The sequence below is a fragment of the Pipistrellus kuhlii genome, unplaced genomic scaffold (genome assembly GCF_014108245.1).
Source record: "Pipistrellus kuhlii isolate mPipKuh1 unplaced genomic scaffold, mPipKuh1.p scaffold_m20_p_3, whole genome shotgun sequence".
Lineage (NCBI taxonomy): Eukaryota > Metazoa > Chordata > Mammalia > Chiroptera > Vespertilionidae > Pipistrellus > Pipistrellus kuhlii.
Window position 1 is genome coordinate 59,504,910 of NW_023425529.1, and position 24,063 is coordinate 59,528,972.

At 37.6% G+C, this 24,063-nt stretch overlaps 1 protein-coding gene across 5 annotated transcripts in view; it reads right to left on the reverse strand.

Moving 5' to 3' along the window:
• Positions 1–24,063, reverse strand: part of PTPRR (protein tyrosine phosphatase receptor type R) — a 249,062-nt gene that overhangs the window by 211,028 nt on the left and 13,971 nt on the right. For all 5 annotated transcript variants that reach the window (XM_036459014.2, XM_036459016.2, XM_036459013.2 and 2 more), the window contains exon 2: positions 17,731–18,020. In XM_036459014.2, the coding sequence (XP_036314907.1) occupies positions 17,731–18,020 (290 nt within the window). The remainder of the gene's footprint in view (positions 1–17,730; positions 18,021–24,063) is intronic.

Consider the following 24,063-nt stretch of genomic DNA (forward strand, 5'->3'; position numbering starts at 1 on the left):
AACAATACATAAGATCAACAAAACCAAGAGCTGGTTCTTTGAAAGGATAAACAAGATAGATGAACCTCTAGCCAGGCTAACCAAGAAACAAAGAGAGAGAACTCAAATAAACAAAATCAGAAATGAAAGAGGTGAAATAACATCAGACCCCACAAAATACTACGAACAACTCTATTCCAACAAACTGAACAACCTGGAGGAAATGGACATATTCCTAGAAAAATACAAACTTCCAAAACTCAATCAGGAAGAATCTAAAAATCTCAATAGACCAGTGACTTGGGAAGAAATTGAAACAGTCATCAAAAAGCTTCCAGCAAACAAAAGGTCAGGGCCAGATGGCTTCACAGGAGAGTTTTACCAAACATTCAAGGAAGAACTAAAATCTATCCTCCTCAAACTATTCCTAAATATTCAAGGGGAAGGAACACTTCCAAACTCCTTCTATGAAGCCAGCATCACCCTAATACCAAAATCATATAAAGACAACTCAATGAAAGAGAATTATAGGCCAATATCCCTCATGAACATAGATGCCAAAATCCTCAACAAAATTCTAGCAAATCGGCTTCAGCAGAACATCACAAAGATCATACACCATGACCAAGTAGGATTTATTCCAGGAATGCAAGGACGGTACAATATCCATAAATCAATAAACGTGATACATCACATAAACAAATTGAAAGATAAAAATCATATAGTCATATCAATTGATGCAGAAAAAGCATTTGATAAAATCCAACACCCTTTCCTGATAAAAACTCTCAACAAGGTGGGAGTACAAGGATCATACCTCAACATAATAAAAGCTATATATGATAAACCCACAGCCAACATCATATTCAATGGGCAAAAACTAAAACCATTCCCTCTAAGAACAGGAACAAGACAGGGATACCACTCTCGCCACTCCTGTTTGACATAGTACTAGAAGTACTAGCCATCGCAATTAGACAAGAAGATGAAATAAAAGACATCCAAATTGGAAAAGAAGAAGTAAAGTTATCGTTATTTGCAGATGACATGATATTGTACATAAAAAAAACCAAAAGACTCCATTAAAAAACTAATTGACTTAATAAATGAATTTGGCAATGTAGCAGGATACAAAATTAAAGCCAAGAAATTCATGGCATTTCTATACACCAACAGTGAAATTACAGAAACAGAGACTAAAAAAGCAATTCCATTTACCATTGCACCAAAAAAATTAAGATACCTAGGAATAAATTTAACTAAGGAAGTAAAGGACCTATTTGCAGAAAACTACATGACACTGAAAAAAGAGATAGAAGAAGATGTAAACAGATGGAAGAACATAACATGTTCATGGATTGGTAGAATCAACATCATCAAAATGTCCATACTTCCTAAAGCAATTGATAGGTTCAATGCACTCCCCATTAAAATACCAACAGCATATTTCACTGACCTAGACAGAACTCTCCAAAAGTTCATTTAAAACAATAAAAGACCCTGAATAGTCACAGCATTCCTGAGAAAGAAGAGTAAAGTAGGAGGGATCTTAATATCAGACTTTTTGCTGTATTACAAAGCCACTGTTCTCAAAACAGCCTGGTACTGGCACAAGAACAGACATATAGATCAATGGAATCAAATCGAGAACCCAGATATCAACCCAAATCACTATGCTCAATTAATATTTGACAAAGGAGGCATGAATATACAATGGAGTCAAGACAGTCTCTTCAATAAATTGTGTTGGGAAAATTGGACAGATATATGCAAAAGAATGAAACTAGATCACCAACTTACACCATACACAAAAATAAACTCAAAATGGATATAGGACTTAAACATCAGATGGGAAACCATAAAAATACTGGAGTCATTCACAGGCAGCAAAATCTCAGACATATGCCAAAAGAACTTCTTCAGTGATACTGCTCCTAGGGCAATGGAAGCTAAAGAGAAAATAAACAAATGGGACTACATCAAAATAAAAAACTTTTTTACAGCAAAATAAACCATCAACAAAACAACAAGAAAGCCCACTGGGTGGGAGAACATATTTGCAAACGTTACCACTGATAAAGGTTTAATCTCCAACATCTACAAACAGCTTATACAACTAAATAAAAGGAAGATGAAATGATCCAATTAAAAAAATGGGCAATGGACCTAAATAGAATATTTTCAAAAGAAGACAGAAGGAATGCCAAGAGGCACATGAAAACATGCTCAAAGTCACTAATTATCTGAGAGATGCAAATCAAAACAACAATGAGGTACCATCTCACACCTGTCAGAATGGCCAACATCAACAAATCAACTAACGACAAGTATTGGCAAGGTTGTGGAGAAAAAGGAACCCTTGTGCACTGCTGGTGGGAATGCAGACTGGTACAACCACTGTGGAGAACAGTGTGGAGTTTCCTTAAAAAACTGAAAATGGAACTCCTAGGAATATATCCCAAGAAACTAGAAACACCAATCACAAAGGATATATGCACCCCTATGTTCATAGCAGCACAGTCTACAATAGCTAGAATTTGGAAATAGCCTAGGTGCCCGTCAACAGATGATTGGATCAAAAAACTATCGTACAGCCAAAACCAGTTTGACTCAGTGGTAGAGCGTTGGTCTGCGGACTGAAAGGTCCCGGGTTCAATTCTGGCCAAGAGCATGTACATTGGTTGCGGGTACATCCCCGGTAGGGGGTGTGCAAGAGGCAGCTGGTCGATGTTTCTCTCTCATCGACATTTCTAGCTCACTATCTCTCTCTCCCTTCCTCTCTGTAAAAAATCAATAAAAATATATTAAAAAAAACAACAACTATGGTACATCTACACAATGGAATACCATGCTGCCATAAAAAAAGAAGGAATTCTCATCATTTGCAGCAACCTGGATGGAATTGGAGAACATCATGCTGAGTGAAATAAGCAAGTCAATGAAAGAAAAACACCACATGACCTCACTCATTTATGGATAATAAAGAACATTATAAATTGATGAACCAAAAGATAGATATAGAGACAGTAAAGCAACAAGTAGATTGTCAAATTACAACAGGTAGGGTAGGGAGATCTGTGGGAGAGAATAAATCAACCGAAGGACTTGTATACATGCATATAAGTACAACCAATGGACACAAAACTCTGGGGAGGGACTGAATGTATGGGGGAGGGGCAATGTTAAATATGTACACAGAGAATAATTTAATAAAAAAAAATCTTAATCCCATGACTGTTGCACAGCAAATGGTAGTTTGCAGATATGATCAGGTTGAGTGCTTTAATATGGGACATTATCCTGGATTTTGTAGGTAGGTCCAATGTAATCAAAAGAGTTCTTACAAGAGGGAGGTAGGAGGGTCAGAGAGAAGGCAGCGTGATGATAGATGGGTAGGTCAGAAGAAAGTCGTTGCCAGAAAGGGGCCGTAAGTCAGTGTGCTCTAGAAATTAGAAAAAGGGACCAGATTCTCCCCTAGAGCCTTTAGAAGGAACTAGCCCTGTGGATAGCTTGACTTTAGCCCAGTGAGACTGATTTTGGACTTTTCATCCCCAGAATTATGTAATAATAAAAGTGTTGTCCTAAGCCACTGCGTTTATAGCAATTGGTTGCAGCAGACCCAGAAAATGAATCCTGCAACACAGAACTTCCCAGAGTTGAGTATCCTCCTCTTCCCAGAGAGAAGGTTGGGGGAACGTCAGAGAGGTAACTTTGTCAGCAGAGCTGGGCCATGAATTTCAGAGCTTCTTGGCCCTGTGGGAGCTTATCTATGAGAAGGACCTTGACCTTCCCTACATGAATAATTCTGATCCTGTTAGGAGCCCAGGAGGATAGCTGCCAATTATTCCCAATCCCGGCCAGTCTATTCCAAAGCCCACAAATGAGAGGCAATGCAGAGCCACATGGTGAAAAGACTACCATTTTAAAAATCAAGCAAGATACATTCGTGTGACAACTCCCCTGAGCCTCAGGGTCACTGTCTGTAAAATGGGAACAATAGCACATCGTAGAGTTAGGAGGCTGAGATGAAAGCCTCTACCACAGGACCTAGTGAATAGTGGGAGCCCAATCAATGGTGGAAAGTATTGTTTTTGTTATCCCTGTATTGTTTACCCTGTATTTTCTAGATTCACAAGATTAAGCTTCTGATATATCTCTGGTAAGTTTGCAGCTCAATGGGTACAATGATGGTGTCATAAGCATTTGTCCCCATACTGTCTTTGAAGGAATAGAACATGGTGATCAGGCCTAAAGCTTGTCGAGAGATTTGTGGAAAATCTGAAGCATGAGCCTAGACAGGACATTCAGATGCAAAAGCCACTGGAAAGAGCATGGGTGGAGCTTTGAATTGGTGGGGTGGAATCACCAGTGGGCACAGTGTAAATCAGGTTGATGAAGGCTCAGATATGGCATCCTCCTGCCAACTCTGTTGGGAGAGGATTCAGTAGAGAACAATGTCTTTGTCAGCACTTCTGTCTGGGAGAAAGCTACCCCTCTATTTCTTGCCCTGATGCCAGACAATTCATTTTCTCCCTGTATGTGCCCAGTGCCCTTCAAGCTCCTGTCCCAGTGCTGGAGCTCAGAGGAAGGGAGAGAGTTTGAGTAAGTCCATGTGTACAGGCTCTTTAAGAGGAACTGTCTGGGATTCCAGCAGTCCTACATATCACTCAGCCACAATCTCCACTAGTTTTTACAACTACAAGTTATGGGAACTTCTCTTACTGGCACTGGAACCCTGGGCTGGAGGGCCTGATGTGGGGCCGAGACCCATCAGCCCTCAGGTTGGACCTCTGCAGCCATGCTATCCCTCCTGATTTTTATCTGCCACACATGGGTGTGGGACCAGCCCATTCTATATCTCTGCCCCTCCTACCATCTTGTTGTGCCTTCTTCTTCTTCTTTTTTTAAATATTGTTTTTATTGATTTTAGAGAGGGAGAGGAAAAGGGAGAGGAAGAGGAAAAGGAAGAGGGAGAGGAAAAGGGAGAGGGGGAGGGAGAGGGAGAAGGAGAAGGAGAGGGAGAGAGAGAAGGAGAGAGAGAGGGAGAGGGAAAGAGAGAAATATCATTGATAGGCTGCCTCCTTCATGCTCCCCATGGGGCTAAGCCCACAACCTGGGCAGGTGCCTTGATCGGGAATTGAACCATGACCTCCTGATTCATAGTTCCATACTCAACCACTGAACCACTCTGGCTGGGCATGCCTTTTTCTTTACACCTTAGTTGTAGGACTTCTGTTCAGCTAGATTTGACGCAGCTCTGAATGATGGTTGTTCTGTAGTTAATTATAATTTTAATATGTATGGGGGAGGATGCGAGTACTATATTTACCTATGCCACCATCTTGACAGGAAACTAATGTTTTTTTTAACATTAAAAAACATTTTTAAAAGAAAAATACAAACATTTAAACATGAATCAATTAAAAATTTGTATGGCAAAAAATACCATAAAAAAAGATAAATGGCCGAAACCGGTTTGGCTCAGTGGATAGAGCATCGGTCTGTGGACTCAAGGGTCCCAGGTTCGATTCCATTCACGGGCATGTACATTGGTTGTGGGCACATCCCCAGTACGGGGTGTGCAGGAGACAGCGAGTCGATGTATCTCTCTCATCGCTGTTTCTAGCTCTCTATCCTTCTCCCTTCCTCTCTGTGAAAAATCAATAAAATATATTATTATTAAAAAAGCAATTTGTGGAGTAAGTATGGCTTAATTTTTAAAGCAACAATAAAAAAATCTTATGTATTTAGAATGAAGAAATGTGTAATAAAAACTAAAAAGATTCACATTCTTACAGAATTATAAAGGTAAGCTTCAATTACCTAGAGTATGTATTTATGGAATCCTTATTATTTGATCTTACCCTATTAATTTGGAAATAAACTATTAATAAATTATTAGGTTATCAATAAATTATTCCTCATTTGGATTAATAATATCTTTAAAAAATAAAAATTTTCTCTGTAACAGTAGCTACATGTTAAGATTCAGCTAATGTTAAGACCCTAAAAGCAATTAATACATTATTTGACTTGAGAAAACTTTAGGTGAAAAGAGGGAGCTGTGTCTGGGAGACAAGAAGGGAACACAGAGCAGGTGCTAGCTCAGCTTGCCGGAAGGAAAGATGGTTAGTATTTCAGTAGGTAAGAGCAGCAGCTGGGTGTTTTATGAGAAGATGGGCCATTGCTACATGAAGAACTACCAGTAGGAGAAGGTGTGTGCTGGCTATGAGATCCGAATTCAAAGATAAAACCAATCTATGGGCAGAGTGAGGGCACGGAGTCACTGTAGTGACCTGGAAGTGTTACTCTGGTCCCCAAATTCTTGTCTCCAAGTCTATTAAGCAATCACTTATAATCTCAGTGGTAAGTCTAGATGTTTGAGCATCTTGACTCCCTGGGTTGGTCTGAGACTCCTCAGCAGGGTCCTTCAGGTGAGGCTGTTCTGGTGGAAATTAGAATTTTCCCAATGTTTTGTCATTTCCTACAGTGTATGTCATGTCATTGCAGACATCAACAGGTCAGCATTTCATGGAAGGAGTCTTTGGTTTGGGGAGGCACATGTCTGAATTTATGGTAAGTTCATTGGAGGTTCTTTCCAATATTCTACTTACTACATGGTTACTAACAGCTACTTTTTTGGAATGTCTCATTGTATAACCCTCTCCACTATCAACATCTGTCTATCCATTCGTAAATTTGATTCCACAATCCTTTCCCTCCAATTTTTATCTGGTCACACACCATTCCTTTGAGCCATTATGGCATTGTTTGGCCCAGGGATGGCATCTTTAAGACATGGAATTCAGGGAGCCACAGAGCCCTGGCTGTTACATTCAGAGCACTGTGGGGCTGTCGCACCAATTGTATCAATATTTTCAGTTCCCTGCTGCCTTCCTCTGAGATCCGGTTGTTCTCAGACCTCATTCTGTGACTGACATTATGGCAATTACCCTATAAGGTAAAGTAAAGCAGACAGGACAAGCCCTATAGAGGCCAAAACCGGCCCCAAAATCCTGGCAAGCTGGTTTTCTTGAGATAAAACTCTTGCTCTCAGTTGTTATGGTGCCTGATAATAGACCATTTACAGTCTTTGGGGAATTATTTTCCAAATATTAACTAGTTCTCATAAAGATTTTGCTTTCAGGTAATAAAAGAAATCTAATCAATGTTCAATTCTGGTTTTTATATTCTGAGTTGGTAGTAGGCAACTTTTTTTTTCTTCCCCCTGCTTCAGGACACCTGAGAGATGGCACAAACTACAGCGGGAATTTGTATTCTTAATCAAATCTACCTTCTTTCCCACCTGTCACCCCAAGTCCACTCTAAGGGAGTCAACAGACCCTTGGGCTGGTGACCAGGCAAGTGCAGTTTGTAAGATGATGTCAAGAACTGTGTAATCAGCAATGAAATGTAAGCAGGGCTTATATAAGTCAAGACCACCTCACCTGGCTGTGTGGGCTCTGGGGGACGGTTTTGGCTTAAACTACAGGGTACCTTCTAGATTTGTACGATGCAAGAAGCCCATTACAACACTGGCATTTTATCCCAAGATCAGAGTAGATCAGCCACAAAATTGACCATCATCCTCCACCACCATGATTTTGACAGCTGACATAACAATGTGCTATGCTTTAAAGTACAAATTCACTGGTTCTAGAAAGAATCATAGGCAGTAGACAAGTCAGGAATTACAATTACCATTATAATGAAGAAACAAAGACTCAGAATGTTCATTGACTTGACCAAAATCCCAAAGCCAGCTAGCGGCAGAACAGGCAAGTGAACCCAAGATGTCTTCTAATATCATTCTTGCCCCAAACATGTGGCTCAGTTGGTTGGAGCATCATCCCTTACACCAAAAAGGTTGTGGATACAATTCCAGGTCAGGGCACATACTTAGGTTGTGGATTCAGTCCCTGGTTGGGGCACATATCAATGTTTCTCTCTCACATCAATGTTTCTCTCCCTTTCTCTCCATTCCTTTCCTCTCTCTCAAATCAATTCAAACAATAAAATAAAATAAGATAAAATAAAATAAAACAAAATCATTCTATTTTCACTGTGTTAAACTGCTCATAAGGGATTATTCCTTGACATTGGGATTGGCTGAGGTTGGGGCCTACTGAGCAGTGAGCCAAACAGATCATTATTATTCTTTCATATGAACTATATTTTATTTCTACAAACCCAATGAGTAAACTCGGGGATTTCCTGCTGTGTAACATTCAAACTCAACTTGTCCATACTGATTGCTACTTTGTTACATGACTATTTAGGACATATTAGAGAAAAGATATATGGTAGCTTAAAAACTCACATATAAAACAAAATAAAATTGAATATAAAGTATGGAATTGAGGAAATTGAATTAAAAGAAAAAGTAAGTGAAGAAAAGAAAATATCCAGCCAAGAGTCAAGTCAGTTCACAAAATAAATAAAGCTTTCAATAAAGTTCTCTACATTTGCTAGAGGTAGACCACAAATTTAGCTTTCAGCTTTTTAGCAGTCAAGAGTAAGAGGGAAACATGATTCACAGCACTTAAAAGATATAATTATAAACCAACCAGAGGATCAGGAGAAATACAAGTATTCTTGGTAGTAAGCCTACAAAGATGTATTTTCCATTGTTCCATATCTATATGATAAAAGGCCTGTGGCTGTAACGCTATGAGGACCAATGACTGGATGGGAAACCCCGGGGATTTGGGTGGGTATCGGTGGTGGCCAGAGTGAAGCGGCCTGGGTCCCAGATGCCTGGTAGCCAGCAGGCGGGTGGGGCAGTGTTCCGAGGTGGGCAAGGTGTGCAGGGGTGGGCAGGGCCGTGGAATTTTGAGTACTGGGCTACTAGTAATAATAATAGCCTCCAATTTTTACAAGGATTTTACTATGTGTCAGGCATGATACTAAGTGCCTTGAATACTTTATCTCATTCAAGTCCAGAAACAATTTTATAGGATGAATATTATTAGTATCAGTTTTTCACAAAGGAGGAAACTGAGATATAGAAATGGTAAGTAAATCACTGCAGGAGCACGATTAGTATGTATGTGATTTGGGATTCCAGCACAGTTCTGCTGATTCCAAAATTATTCTTTTATCACATGGTTTCCATGTAGGAGCTCTTTCTTGATTCAGTCCCTAAGTATTCTGGATTATCAAACAGAATCCCCCAATATCCAATATAATGTAGTTTCCACCACTTTCTCCCTGCCTTGTAACTGTTTTCTTCATTGCACTTAACCACCATCTGAAATTATGTTCAGTTGTTTACTTAATTTTGTTTTTCTTCTATTAAAATGTAAATTATATGGCTGAAATAATCTTGTTTATCTTCCCACTCTTGTATCTCCAGAGTCTACTTTATTGGGGAAGCACTCAATAATATTTTTGAATGAATGAATATTTTAAGAAGCAAGGATTAGGTGTCCATTCAAAAAAACGTTTGCATGTCTGATAATCCAGTTGCTCCTACTTATTCTTCATGAGGCATGATAGTAAAAAGCTAGAAAAATTCCTTGGCAAGCGGAATGAGGAAACAGACAGATAAATGGTTGAGCAATTTGCAGAGAGATAATAAAGCACAAAGTCTTACTTCCCTAACCAAGGACACGTAGCAACAAATGGTTTACACATTCCAGTCCATGCTGGGATGGACCTGCCTGGGTCTTGATCTCTGTTAAGTGACATTCTTGAAAGGTAGACTAACCAGTGATTACCCTTATCCCTCTATTAACTCCTTTTGATTCATCAGCATATCAAAGGACACACCTGGAAAGCTGATGAATATTCATATTGAAATCCTCTCCTAAGACCTTACCTAAAATTCCTGCCTTTAGAAAGCATACAAAAGCCCTTAAGACCAAAGAACCAGTGCTCTACCTCTCTGGCTCACACCTGTGTCTCCCTCTACCCTTCTTTCCACAGGTGTGCATCTTTGCTTTCTCCTAAGCTCTCGGGTTCCCAAGAGATTTGCAACTAGGGGAGCAGTGGGCAGCAAAAGCTCCTACCAGGCTAATCCCCTAACCTGTTTATAAGTTCCCCCTTTTGTCTCTGTAATTTGTTTTTTGAGTTCACAAACCCTAGCTGGCCCACTTCTCTGCCTGTGTCTTTCTCTCTAAAGGGCTAATGAAGACTAGCTTAGGCTTGACTCTTCCTCACGTTTCCAAGGGCCAAAGCAGGATTCACTCCTGTTGCTATATTCTTGCCTTTTCTATCTTAAGTCCTCCCTTTGTTTCACTGTCACCAGCTTCAATAATCTACTCTCAAAATCACCATTTCATGTTGTGAAATCTTTCCTGCACAAAGTCAAGAACCCACACATTCCAGACTGTGCCAGGGCAGACCTGCCTTGTATCTGGTCCCTTTCTGGTGACATTGGTTCCTTATAGAGAGCACTTTTTCTTCTTCTCCATGACTTACGTATTCACCAAAAATATTGTTTTTTATAACTTGATTATTTTTCATAATCCAGCATGGCATAGGCTTGATTTAGTACATTTGATCTTATAATTTTAAAAACTATACTTCTGTGATAATAATATAAACAAAGTAAATAAGATACAAAACTTCATGTGTGCAGATTCCATAATTTTGTTTAAAAAAGTCTACACCCATATATATAAAAGGTTATATAGATACATATATATTAAGATGACATTATTCTCTAACACTTAAGAATTATTTTTACTTCTTCTTTTTCCTTTTCTATCTTGCTAACTCTTCTGAAATTCTATGAAAATATATTGCTTTTGTAGTCAGAACAAAACTATTACCAGAACACTTTACATAAAGATAGTCAATGTCCAATTAGTGTGATAATCAATTAAATCAGTTCTCTTAAGACTTCAGTCATTTTAGTGTCCAGTAGTGAAACTTCATAGAGACATTGCCTGAACTCGACCTCTAACATTTCCAACATGTGTTTGAGCATCCTCCTTGCTGCTGTAGTAGTGAGGAATGGAAAAAGCAACAGATGGTGACAGTACGACTGTCAGGGTGCCCAGCTTAGGGATGGAATTGCTACTTCGAGACTCTTTTCCATGGGTACAGTAATATCTCAAAAAATATAAGCACAAAGCTTACCAAAATGCAAATGTTTGGGATTTTTAAAAAAAGATGATTATATAAGATCTTATAGTTTAACATACAGCATTTAGGGTAAGTTAAGATAAAAGCAAAAATTTAACCAAATTTCCAAAGTTGGGGACAGAACTTTTTTCTTAGATTTTCTTAAAAGTAAAATAGAATTTAAAAGAATAATTTGTTTTTATTATTATGTATAATAAAGATCCATGTCCATCATGGATCTTTTGCCTTTTACCCCCTGACTCCAAACAGTAACATCTAGCTACTATATTTTCAGAGAATAACAGTTAACATTACCTTTAGCTTAAATAAAGGGTAATTCATAAAGTCAAAGTTTCTGTTGAAAAAATTTATAATAATACCTTCTCAAAGCAAACTAAATGACTTATGGTAAAATTTAAAATGTTTGAGATTTGAAGTCAGACAAATTAGGATTTTAATTCTGCCTGTTGCACTTACTACTAACAATCTGGAGGAAGTTCTGATTTGAGGCCTTGATTTTGTTGTCTGTAAATTGGCCCAATTTATGAGTTTCTTTTGAGCTTAAAGGTTTTAAGTTTGAGCTTTATTGACATAGTTTCTTCCACCATTACTATATATGATGAGATGTCAGACTATCGTTTCTGCACACAATTAACTTTCCTGAAGTTCATAGGTAGAAGTACATAACAATGGCACAATCCAGTAATTCCCCAATTTTGCTTTGAATATTATGGTACCCGAACTCTAAGACAGTTCCCAATGATCCCTGCCTTCCTGTATTTATCCCCCTGCAGACCCCATCCCATAAATGTGGGATAGAGCTAGCGACATTTCTAATGAATAGAATAAAGTGTAAATGATGGTGTGTGACTTGGGGACCAGGTCATACAAGGCCGTGTGGTTGGTATGTGTCTCTGTGCCTTCACATGCTCTGGGGAGCCGTGTTGTGAGAAGCCTATGGAGCTATCCATGTGCTGCGGAACTGAAGCTTCCAGCCCACAGCCCTGGGAGTGAGCTTGGAAGTGAATCCTCCAGCTCAGTCAAGCATTCAGAGGCTCAGCCCTGGCTGACGGCATGACTTCAGTATCCTCTTAGATAGACCCGCACAACTCATCTGCTCCCATGTTACTGACCTTCAGCACTGGATGACATAATAAACATACCTTGTGTTACGCTGCTAAATGCTGAGGTATTGTGTTATGTAACAGTAGATACCTAATACACAGAGCAAATCCCAAATTCCAAAGTTGGTAGGGTCTACAGACAAAATGCTATGTTCAAGGAAGTTAGAAAAGAATTTTTTATACTATTACTACATTTACTTAAAAAATCAAAGGAAAGAATTTGATTGTTTTAACAAATGGACTACCATATCTGGACCTGACAGAGATTTTTCTCTCAGGCTTTTTTTTTTTTTTTTTTTTTTGTGTGTGTGTGTGTGTGTGTGTGTGTGTGTGTGTGTATTAATCCTCACCCAAGAATGTTTTTCCCATTAATTTTTAGAGAGCAGAAGGAAGGAACGGAGGAGGGAGGGGGGGAGGAGAGCGAGAAAGTGAGAGCTAGAGAACAAGAGCAAAACCTTGGTGTGAAACATTATCTGCCTCCCACACATGCCCAGATTGGGACCAGGGATCAAACCACAAGCCAGGTATGTGCCCTTGATGGAGAACTGAACCCATGATCCTTTGGTGCATGGGTCAGTGCTCTAACCATTGAGTAACACACACCAGGGCACTCTTAGACTATTATACTCATTCCTTCTAGGAACTTGGAATAAGTGTTCCAGACTGTATTGAAAGACAACCAAGTCACACCAAACATTACAGGAGACTGTGTCTTACATCCATTTAGGATTTTGGATTTAGTATTTACTATATGACTCCAAATATATTTGACACATAATAATTCAACATTTTCTAACGCCTGCATTTGAATCACACTTTCTGTGAGTTATGCACCTGCTGCCCTGCAGCTCAACACAGCCTCCTAATTCTCCATCATGTAAGCAGTCATCATAATGAAGTATACAAGCTACAGTATTTTTCACAAATTGGAGATATTCTAGCAACATAATATCCTGAGTCCAATAGATTGCACAAAATTATGGCCCTTCTCATTGGCAAACAGTCTAGTCACAGGCACCTTACTTTTCTTCTATGTTAGAATGAGTTTGCTACCTATTGTCATTATTGGAGAATTTATAATATGACTTGTCACTCATTTTGTATAAGAATCAAATTCTTGAGGCTAAGTTGATGTCCTCACATCCTCATTTTTTTTTTTTTTTTTTTGAAGGGGCTTAGCAAAAATTGAAGTGTAGATACGCTGCTTTAGCTTAAGTTTAGCTGCTATCTGGCTTCTGTTCTTCCTTTGCTTGCTAATAGTGTCACAATATTTCTTCAGGTCATTTCATCTCCTATGTAACTTATGGGGTGTTTAAAGATGCTTTAGGGATGGGGCATGTGGCTTAGGCTTGAGATAATCAGTCTACTTTTATCACTTGGTCACAAATTATTCTAGGATGAAGTGAGTACTTAGATTGGTCAAGTGATAGAAGTGCCCAGTATATTATTGAGAGTTGTGGAAGAGTTCATTTTCTTCATAGAATAGAAACCTGCAAGGATGAAACCCTAGGAATTTTAAGAAAGCAAATTGAGGACAGAACCAGTCTGAGAGTGAAGTGATCCCAGAGGAAATAAAACTTGGAGATTAATCCTTATTGATTATTTGAGCCCTTGATCAAATCATACTTAAAGCTAGCTCTACTACAGAAATGTTGGTACTTGAACCTCAAAATTTTCTCTAATTTGGATTAGATTTCTTGTCACTTGTGAAAAAAATAATCCTAAACTATAAGCCTTTCCTGACATAGCAGAATTCTAGTGATAGCTACATAGATTAAACTCACCCTTTGGCATATTCACTACACAAACACAAAATTGTAATTAAGGCAATTTTCCTATTCAAAAAAAGGTCCAACAATTATTTATATATTCCATATAATTTGCAAGATGATACAAAATTTATTTATTGTGGTGCAAGGCAATGACAAAACTGGACTTCTAAATTCTTTCAAATCACATCTAGGAATTATCTCTTCTTCTGTAAGATAAAAGTCAAAATTGGTCAGCAGCAGAACCAAGCTGAAGTTCAAGATGTACCTAACAGAGTTCAGGATGTAAATGAAAATCAGAGTTAGCCAAAGTTTTTGGCTTTAATAATCTTCAAAAGAAACTACCTGAAAAATATTTGCAAAATTATGTTCTGTGCCTAAACACAAGAGAATGTCTGTCTGTGCACTGATCTCGGTGAGTGAGCAAGACAAGAAGCTTTTGGATTAAAGGAATCTCACAGAGACCATCCCAACCTCCTAGGAATGGGATCCCCATCATATTCTTTCATGCTCACAGAAGTCTTTCCATTGTCATAGGAACTAACACTGTATCATCTCTCTTCTCTTTTCCTTCCTTCCTTCCTTCCTTCCTTCCTTCCTTCCTTCCTTCCTTCCTTCCTTCCTTCCTTCCTTTTTTCCTCCCTCCTTTTCCCCTTTCATTCCTTTTTTCTCTTTCTCTTCCTCTTTCTCTTATACCTTCTTCTTCTTCTTCTTCTTCTTCTTCTTCTTCTTCTTCTTCTTCTTCTTCTTCTTCTTCTTCTTCACCTTCTTCTTCTTCTTCTTCCTTTTCTTTATTCCTTTCCTCAATTCCATCTTAAGGTGTAAATCATTTATATTCTACTTTTTATATTTCAAAGTCTTCCTAATCCAGTTTTCTCAGATTTCCCCAGAATACAATAGTCTTCATTTAGCAATCTATGCAGAACTTGCTGAACTGGAAACACCTGTAGTTGCTTCCACTCTACCATTTTCACTGACACTCCTGAGTTCCCTCCCTCCGAATATTGCGTCCCTCAGAATATTGTGCCCTGATGAATGTCTTGGGAATTTAGGGGTAAGAGCAATGGAATTTCCAGCGCACATTTGGTTAAATCCATTGTTGTTATTTTGACTTTTACCATAGCACTGACCTTAAAGACGTTCACATTTCCTCTATATTGAATTTGTACAAAAATCCCATGAACAGTTTCTTAATTAAGCTTCTGGAACATAATTAGCATTCTTTAGGATAAACATTTTAATCGTGCTGTTCTCTCCTTGGAGTAAACAACCTATGGATTTTACTGATTATAAAACAAAGAAGAAAAAGAAAAAAATTCATTTGTGGACAAATGCTCTTATGAAATGCTTTGAGAAAGCAATTAAGAATCAGTAAAGGAAGAGGGACACATTCATCTTCCCTGTCCTGGTTATATATCTCATTTTAAACCCAATGTCTTAGTGATGTCAGAAGTGAGAGAGAGAAAGAAATATAAGAGGAGGAGTAAAATTATCTCTCCGTCTGAGCTAGGAAATCTTAAAAATTACATAAACATTTTGGAGGTAGGAAATGACTTTTCACTCTAGCAAGGAAAAAAACACAAAAATAATTTACCTAATTCAGAAAACAATACCTATTAACATAGCTCACTTGGAATAAAATGAATCCAATAAATAATTCTTTGGTACCACTGCAATATTCCTCAAGCAAAATAGCCTCTGTTGTGTGTGTATGTGTGTGTGTATGTATATGTATGTGTGTGTGTGTGTATACACACACACACACACATACATATATATGTGTATATGTATATGTATATATATGTATGTATACGTATATGTATATGTATATGTATATGTATATACACACATGCATAGCCTGGCCACACAAAAGCATATCATTTATTCCATCAAGGTCATTTTAATCACCAGAATATCTCCCTTTCATCATCTACACTCCATTCCTAAATTTCTTTTCTGGATAGTTGAACCTTCAAACCAGCCAATACTTGTTTGAATGTTGACTCTGTTTTTTAGTAAGCTGAACATTATTGATTTATTTTATAATAATTACACTTCCCAGGTTTTTCTACTAAAATACAACTTCAGTATATATTTAAATCATGAGAGCTCCACAAATTGCATAAGCAATGTAAGTGGATTATAGGAAACATTAGCACTAGCAATTGTTGCAAACTATCAAAGCCACAAAATGGTTAGAAATAGGTTAAGAGTAGTTGGGAAGGAAAATGCAGTGAAATAGCCTATTGTATCTTTTTCATGAATTTCCAAACCACAAATAAACTAAAAGTGAAATTACATGCCAGAATTCCTCATTGATGCATTTTATCCTGCATGATATTAAGTTAACTAGACAGTACATGACATTACAAGATAGAACAAACCTCCTGAACTGTAATTCACAGTGACCTTAAGAGTTCATAACTATGGTTATATGATGGCTATTAGAGAAACTATTTCCCATGAGCCCCAGCATTATCACAGGCATATCCAAATACAGCGACATCATTAACATCATTTATCTTTACTGAATACATGGATTTCACCTTCAGAACATGTGTTACTCATGTAAAAGCAAAAATTTGTTCAAGTATTTTAAGAGGCAAATGACTCACAGATTTTTCTCTTAACAAGAGCTCATCTTGTGTCCTCAACTTATGATTTTTATTGAATTACTAACACCCCCCCTCCCCCAGGCATTTCTCAAGTAAAATCAGAGACTCCAAATTAATTGTCTCTCTTTCTAGATACCCCAAGTAAAGACTGGAATATAATAAATATTCAATGTATGCTAGTTGAATACATCAATAAACGGGTCTTTCATTCTTAATACTAGGTAAGGTGTCCTATATATAGCAGATTAAAAAAATTAAGAAAAGCTTGTTAACTTTCATTATATTTTGTGCAGAGAAAGGTTACCAAAATGCAAACATGGCTTCATTGAATTATCTGCCCCAAAATATAATCAACATATTTATATTGCATATCAATATATGCAACACCAATCATTTAGCTACTGATCTATAGTTTTAATGTGGAGCCTCCTATAGTAATTTTAAACTTGAGAGGGATTATCATCTAAATAGTGTATCAACTTCAGTATGTATTTCAACCATGATACCTCCACAAATTGAGAACCTCATGCCTGGGTTGCATACCCTAAGAATATAAGCAATGGGACCATTGCACCATCTTGACTAATAAAGAGCAATGTTTGTACAGTGATGTTAGGAATATTATCCATCAACTACTCCTGAACCATCTTATTGACTCCAGTGACAAAAAACCACCCTCCACCTATGATTCTTCTTCCCTTTCAGTGGACTCTTCATTTTTACAATGTGAGTGAAGTGACCAGAGACTTTCAATAAGTATTGCTTACCTGTATAAAGAGATTAAGGCATATCTGCTTAGAAGAGATTATCACAGAAGGCAGGAGACTCAGTGTAGGATGTGATCTGCTCTACTTGTAAGACCTAAAGCAATTTTTAACTCAAATATTTGTTAAGCACCTACTATGCACCATGCACTGTGCTATGCACAGAGGATGCAGACAAAGCTTCTTATTCCTTGGGCTCATCATAGTCAAGAGGAAGCCAAGAAACAATTATAAAGTAACAAAAAAGAAATATTAGAGAATGAGAAATGTTGTGGTTAAAAAAAGAAGTCAGTGTGATCCAAAGATAACTTATTTATCATTAGTTTTCTTCTTCTTTTTTTTTTTTTTTTTTCAACATCAACCACAGAGAAAAGCACCAGCATAAACATCAGTTAAGTACAATACTTACCACCACGATTACATTTGCTGCAGGGATTGGAAGGTTTTCAACTTCAGGATCTTGACCAGCCACGGCCAACAGATTGAGAGATGGATCATACGCAGGCCTAAGAAATGCTGAATCGACAATTTGGTGGTTTCTGTTTACTTGAGTTTCAGAAGAAGAATGTTTATATATCTTTTGTGGAGCTATGTCCAGGCTCTTCTCAATGTCTTGTGAATGGTGATAAAGGAATGCTGGCTTCCCAGTCCTCTTATGATGAATTGCCAAAATGTGATCATTGTTTCCTGAAAAGCACCCTGAAAGGAGGACGAAACAGAAACAAAATTCAAAGACCTTATTCAATAAGATCAGTAGAAAGATCTGATATGGAGAGTTGCTTGTTCTAAGCAGCTTTAAGATTTGTGAAGGATTTAGACTAGTCTCCTTTTTCCACTGCTTCATTATCCCCAACAAATAGAACACACTTCGTGGTATGGAGGCATCTCAGAAACTCTGGGTGGGCAGAAGTAATAGTAGTTTGAAAAAGTCCTATTTATCAGATATTTTAATACCTCTTTTAGCCAGGAATTTCTTCCTTTATTTAAACTCACAGTTCCTAAACCCCGTCCTACTTCTATTCCAGGATGTCCTTCCTATCTGTTCCTCAAATGACAATAATTTATATCATATTAAAGCTTTCCTCCTTTGAATACTCATGAGTATATATGAATATTTCTAGGGTATTTTAAGCTCACTGATAGGAATATGAGTATACTCATTGTGGTAGCAACATCTAGTTATGCAACAATATCCATCCTTTCCTTCTTAGTGAGAGTAACATGGCCATCCAGATAAAGTAATACATTCACTCTTATTTCTTCTGTTAGGTAAATATTCATTGAATTGAATAATTCTTTCTTTTACTTGTCTCTGACCACAGAAGGAAAGAGAAAACATACATGTTAGACAAAAGATTATCACTAGTTCAAATATCAATTAGAAAAAACAAACATTAGATCTTTTACATAAATTAATAACCAGGGTGAGCAGATCACACATATTAATGCTCCTAACATAGTACCTAGCAACCGTAGATACCCCCTGATATGCCCTATGGCAACAAGAAGCTGTCCAAATATTGTTCATAGAAAATTACTCTCTCAGCAGAATCTGGGGTGGACTGACTTGTGTAACTCCAGGGCAGGGATAACTTTTCTCTTGCATGACTGACTGAAGCACAGCTCTCTCTTCGCAAGGTCAAACATCGGTCTGTTTGGGCCTGATAAACTCTCTGGCCTCACTCTGTTGACTTCCTGAGACACTGCCCCAACTCTAAAATGTGCAAGCACCCAGTTGAGTAGCAGCTAGACTACGTATACCTCAGGATATTTTCTGAATGGCCTCAGACCCAGCACTGGTGTTTAATTTGAAACTGAATCAATCTGGTGAATACCACTTGCTCCTACTTGGTGACTCACTGTGAACCTACCTCATGCAACACAAGTACGATCAGAGGCTCTTTCAGTGACTTAACCTAAAAGGCAGTCCTCAGGCAGAGGCAAATGGAGGTGGATCTCAGAGTGCCTTTGTACTTTTGCTGCCCAGCACTGGTAAAAGAAGGCCTTGTGCATGTACTAGATAGGACAGAATAAAAAGCCCAGAAATAAAGCCATGCCTTAATGGTCAATTAATGTGACAAAGGAAGCAAGAGTATACAATGGGCTAAAGTTAGTCTGGTGTTGGGAAAATTGAACAGATACATGCAAAAAAAAAAAAAAAAAAAAAAGAAAAAAGAAACTAGACCACCTTCTTTATAAGATACACAAGAATAAACTCAAAATGAATTAAACACTTAAATGTTAGACTCAAAACCATAAAAATCTTAGAAGAAAATATAGGCAATAATCTAAAACATTTATCATAGCAATATTTTTTTTTCTGATATATCTCCTTGGTCCAGGGAAACAAAAGAAAAAATAAGTGCAAGGGACTACATTAAATAAGTTTTTGCACAGCAAAGAAACCATCATCAAAAGGAAAAGAGACCCACTGAATGGAAGAACATATTTTCCAATGATACAGCTGATAAGTGGTTAATATCCAAAATTTATAAAGAACTTATAAAACTCAACACCAAAAAAAAAAATAAACAATCCTATTTAAAAGTGGCAAAGGACCTGAATAGACACTTCTTCCAAGGGGACATACAAATGGCCAATAGACATATGAAAAGTTGTTCAGCTTCACTAGTCATCAGAGAAAGGCAAATAAAAACCATAATAAGATATCACCTCAAACCTTTCAGAATGATTATCATCAATAAATCAACAAATAAGTGTAGTTGAGAATGTGGAGAAAAGGGAACCCTTGTGCACTCTTGGTGAGAATGTAGACTAGTATAATCACTGTGGAAAGCAGTATGGAGTAACCTCAAAGAATTAAAAGTGAAACTACATTATGACCCAGTGATCCCACTTCTGGGAATATATCTGAGGAAACCTAAAGCACTAATTGAAAGAATATATGCACCCTTATATTCATTGCAGCCTTACTTACAATAGCCAAGATTTGGGAGTAGCTTAAGTGCCCATCAGTAGTTAAGTGTGTGTGTGTGTGGGGGGGGGGGGGGGGGAGGCTGTGGTACATGTACACAAAGGAATGCTACTTTGCTATAAAAAAAGAAGGAAATATTATCCTTTGTGACAGTATGGATGAATATAGAGAGTATTGTTCTCAGTGAACTAAGCCAGTCAGAGAAAGACAAGTACCATATGAATTTCACTAATATCTGGAATCTAATGAGCAAAATAAACTAATAAAATAAAAAAACAGACTCATAGATACATAGAACTGACTGGCAGCTGTCAGAAGGTTTGGGTTTTGGGGGACTGGATGAAAAGGTGTCAAGGTTAAGCAAAAAACAAAACTCATAGACACAGGCAATAGTAGAGTAATTACTAGAGGGCAATGTGGGTGGGAGGAGGTAGAAGAGTGTAAATGGGGGGTCGGGGGGAATAAATGGTGATGAAGGAGATTTGACTTGGGGTAGTGAACACATTCAATATACAGACAATGCATTATAAACTTGTATCCCAGAAACCTATATAATTTTATTAACCAATGTCACCCCAATAAACTCAATTTTTAAAAAATAAAAAGAAAGCTACATATTGGGGGAAAATAACTACAAATCACATATCTACCAAATAACTTGCAATCAGAAAACTTAAAGAACCTCACAAAACTCAACAGTAAGAAGAGAACAAGTCAATTTTAAAATGGGTTTAAGATTTGAACAAACACTATCAAAGATAATATATACATGGCAAATAATCACATAAGATTTTTCCTAATCCTATTATCCAGTACATAAATGCATATTAAAATTGTGATGTGATGCCACTATAAACCTCTTAGATTCATTAAAATAAAAAATACTAACAGTGTTCAGTGCTGGAGAGGATCTAGAATAGGGGTGTTGAACTCAATCAGAGAAGGGGCCAAAATCTAAAATCCAGCCTAAATCGCGGGCCGAATGGTTTACTGAACAGTCATAAACTGTCATTGTGATGGAAACGCAGCGGAGTGCAGTGATGACAGCGTGGTGCGGGCCACATTGCAAGGCCTGGCGGGACGGATTTGGCCCGAGGGCCTTGTGTTTGACACATGTGATCTAGAACAACAGAAAATTTTATACCTTGCTGATGGGCATGCAAAATGGCAAAGGCCGTATGGAAAATAGTTTGGCAGTTCCTTATAAAGTTAAACATGTATTTACCATATAACCCAGCAATTTCATACCTGTGTACGTACTTAGAGAAATAAAAACTTACGCTCACACAAAAATCTATAAGCTAATTCCAATGGCTGCTCTAATTGGTCCCCAAAAGAAACAACTCAAATGTTCTTCAATAAGTGAATAAATAAACAGTGATACATCTATACAATATAATATTACTCATCAATACAAAGGGATGGACTATTGGTTCACACAACTTAGGTGAAACTCAAAGGCACTAGGCTGAATGAAAGAAGACAGTCAAAAAATCACATACTATATGATTCAATCTATATAACATTCTCTATAATGATGGACAATGGTTATTAGAGTTTAAGTGTTGGGGGGTTGGGAGATAGTTTGAAGAAGTTTTTTCTAGTGATCAAACTTTTCTGTATTCTGGTAGTAGTTACATGAATCTAAAATTCATAGGCCGATACACCAAAAAGTGAATAGATTATACTATATTATGTATACTATATATTTTGTAAGCTATTTTTTCACTCAAAAAACTGTATCAAAGCATTCTTTTTTATCACTAAATATAAATCTATATCATTAAAAACTTATTGATAAACTTACAGAAAATAGTTTTAGTGTGTGTGTGTGTGTGTGTGTGTGTGTGTGTGTGGTGGGGGAGAAAGCTAGAATTAATTGGATTGGATTAAGAAGTGAGTGGGAGATAAAAGAGAAAACATACAAATGACTATTGCAACAAGTTGGTTATGATAAGAGATGACAGTGTGTTAACTGGAAGGAAAGGTCAAGGGATTTGGTTCTTTTTTTGAGATAGGAGAGATTTGAGTACATTTAGTGAATGAAAGGAAGGAGTCAGTGTTGAAAACATAGGAAAAAGCAAGAGGAATAATCATTAAACTGAGTTCCCCAGATCAGAGGAGGTGGAATCCAGAGTATAGGCAGGAGGATGAGCTTTGGATAGGAAATTAGAGGGAGGTATTTCTTCTATTATAATACTTGAGGCCTGATGCACAAAACTCATGCAAGAGCAGACCTTCCTTCTCCCAGCTGCTGGCACCAGCTTCCTTCTGGCACCCAGGACCTAGCTTCCCTTGCAGTCCTGGCTTCATCAAGAAGGTCATCTGGAAGGACATCTGGTCTAATTTGCATATTATACTTTTATTATTATATATTCAGATTAGGGTATATGGTAAAATAGCTGTATCCTATAAGGATTACAGAGACTAATAAGGAGATAGTAAGATCACCCCCAACAGATTTATGGCTTAGAACCTGCAGAGACCAGCTAGATCCAACATGGCAACTAATTTCACCTTACCGTGACCCCTAGCCTCGGTGTAGAAACAGAAAGTCCATAAAAGGCCACAAAATGGCCCACCGAGCTCTTCTGAGAAATCCTAAATATTCATCACCCTTGTTGAATGCCCTACCCTGGATTAAATGAGCCTCAATAAAAAAAGTAAATACCATTAGGAAGGGGCTAGTCTCTCTGTGGAGTAGACCACTCTTTTGCACTTCACTGATAAATGCGCTTTCACTTTAAAATTTATGCTGGCTCTCCTTTAAATTCTTAACTTCCTGCTGGAAGCTAAGAACTCACAGTGAGTTGCAGGGCTCCCAGACTCCTGGAGCACTTGCATCACTATGGGGAATGGGGGAGAACAGGGATGCTACTGGTTTTGGCAGTAGAAGTTGAGCAAGTTATCTTCTGCTGTCTTCTATTTTCCCTGTGCAGGAAGGGATGAAGTCATTTCATAAGAGAGTGGGGACAAGGGAAGAAAGATGGGGTGGGGTCAGGAGAACAGAAAAATTAAAACAGTTTTTGTAAAGATTGAGGGATAATGTTGGTATGAGATGTGTAGTAGAATTTGTCAATTCCATTAAGAGCTCAATAACAATTTTCTCCACCTGGAGGGTACAAAGTGTCTCTCCAAATGTTTAGTAAATAGCCAGTCAAATATACTCATCTGCATTTAAAATAAAAGTACTTTTTATCATAGAAGCAACATTTACACAAGAATAATCCGTTTGTGTGGTCATAAAATTCCACAATTGAAATTTCAATCTGAATATGACCTTGATAATCTCTGAAGAGATCTTGAACAAAGGAAAGAGAAGTGTAGGAAATTGCCAATGATTTCTTCTCTAGAAAGGAGACATAAGTGGATAATAACCCTTGGAAATTTTTATATCAGAAATGATGAGACTCTCATTTGATATGTAAAAGCCTCTCAGGAAAAATTAAACTTACACAGAGAAATAGCAGTGGAAGTTTACATAAAACATGCCTATTAATAGTATTGCTAAACAAAAGAAACATACTTTTCAAAAGAGCTATGAATTAAGAGGTAAGTGACATAGATCATTTAAATTGCCTCCCTCACCATGCTTCTTTCATGGAGGTGAACTTGAGCAATTATCTTCTTCATTGATGAGTCTTAGCTTTTTTTCATCGGAAAATGAAGGTTACTCTCATATATCTATGACTACATTAGAAATTTACTTCAGTAAAAAAGAAGCCCCAACTCACTTAGGTTTCACATGGTACTGATTTTTTTCCTAAAAAGGTAAGTTTTTCCATAAATACTTGAAAGCCCTTTGGG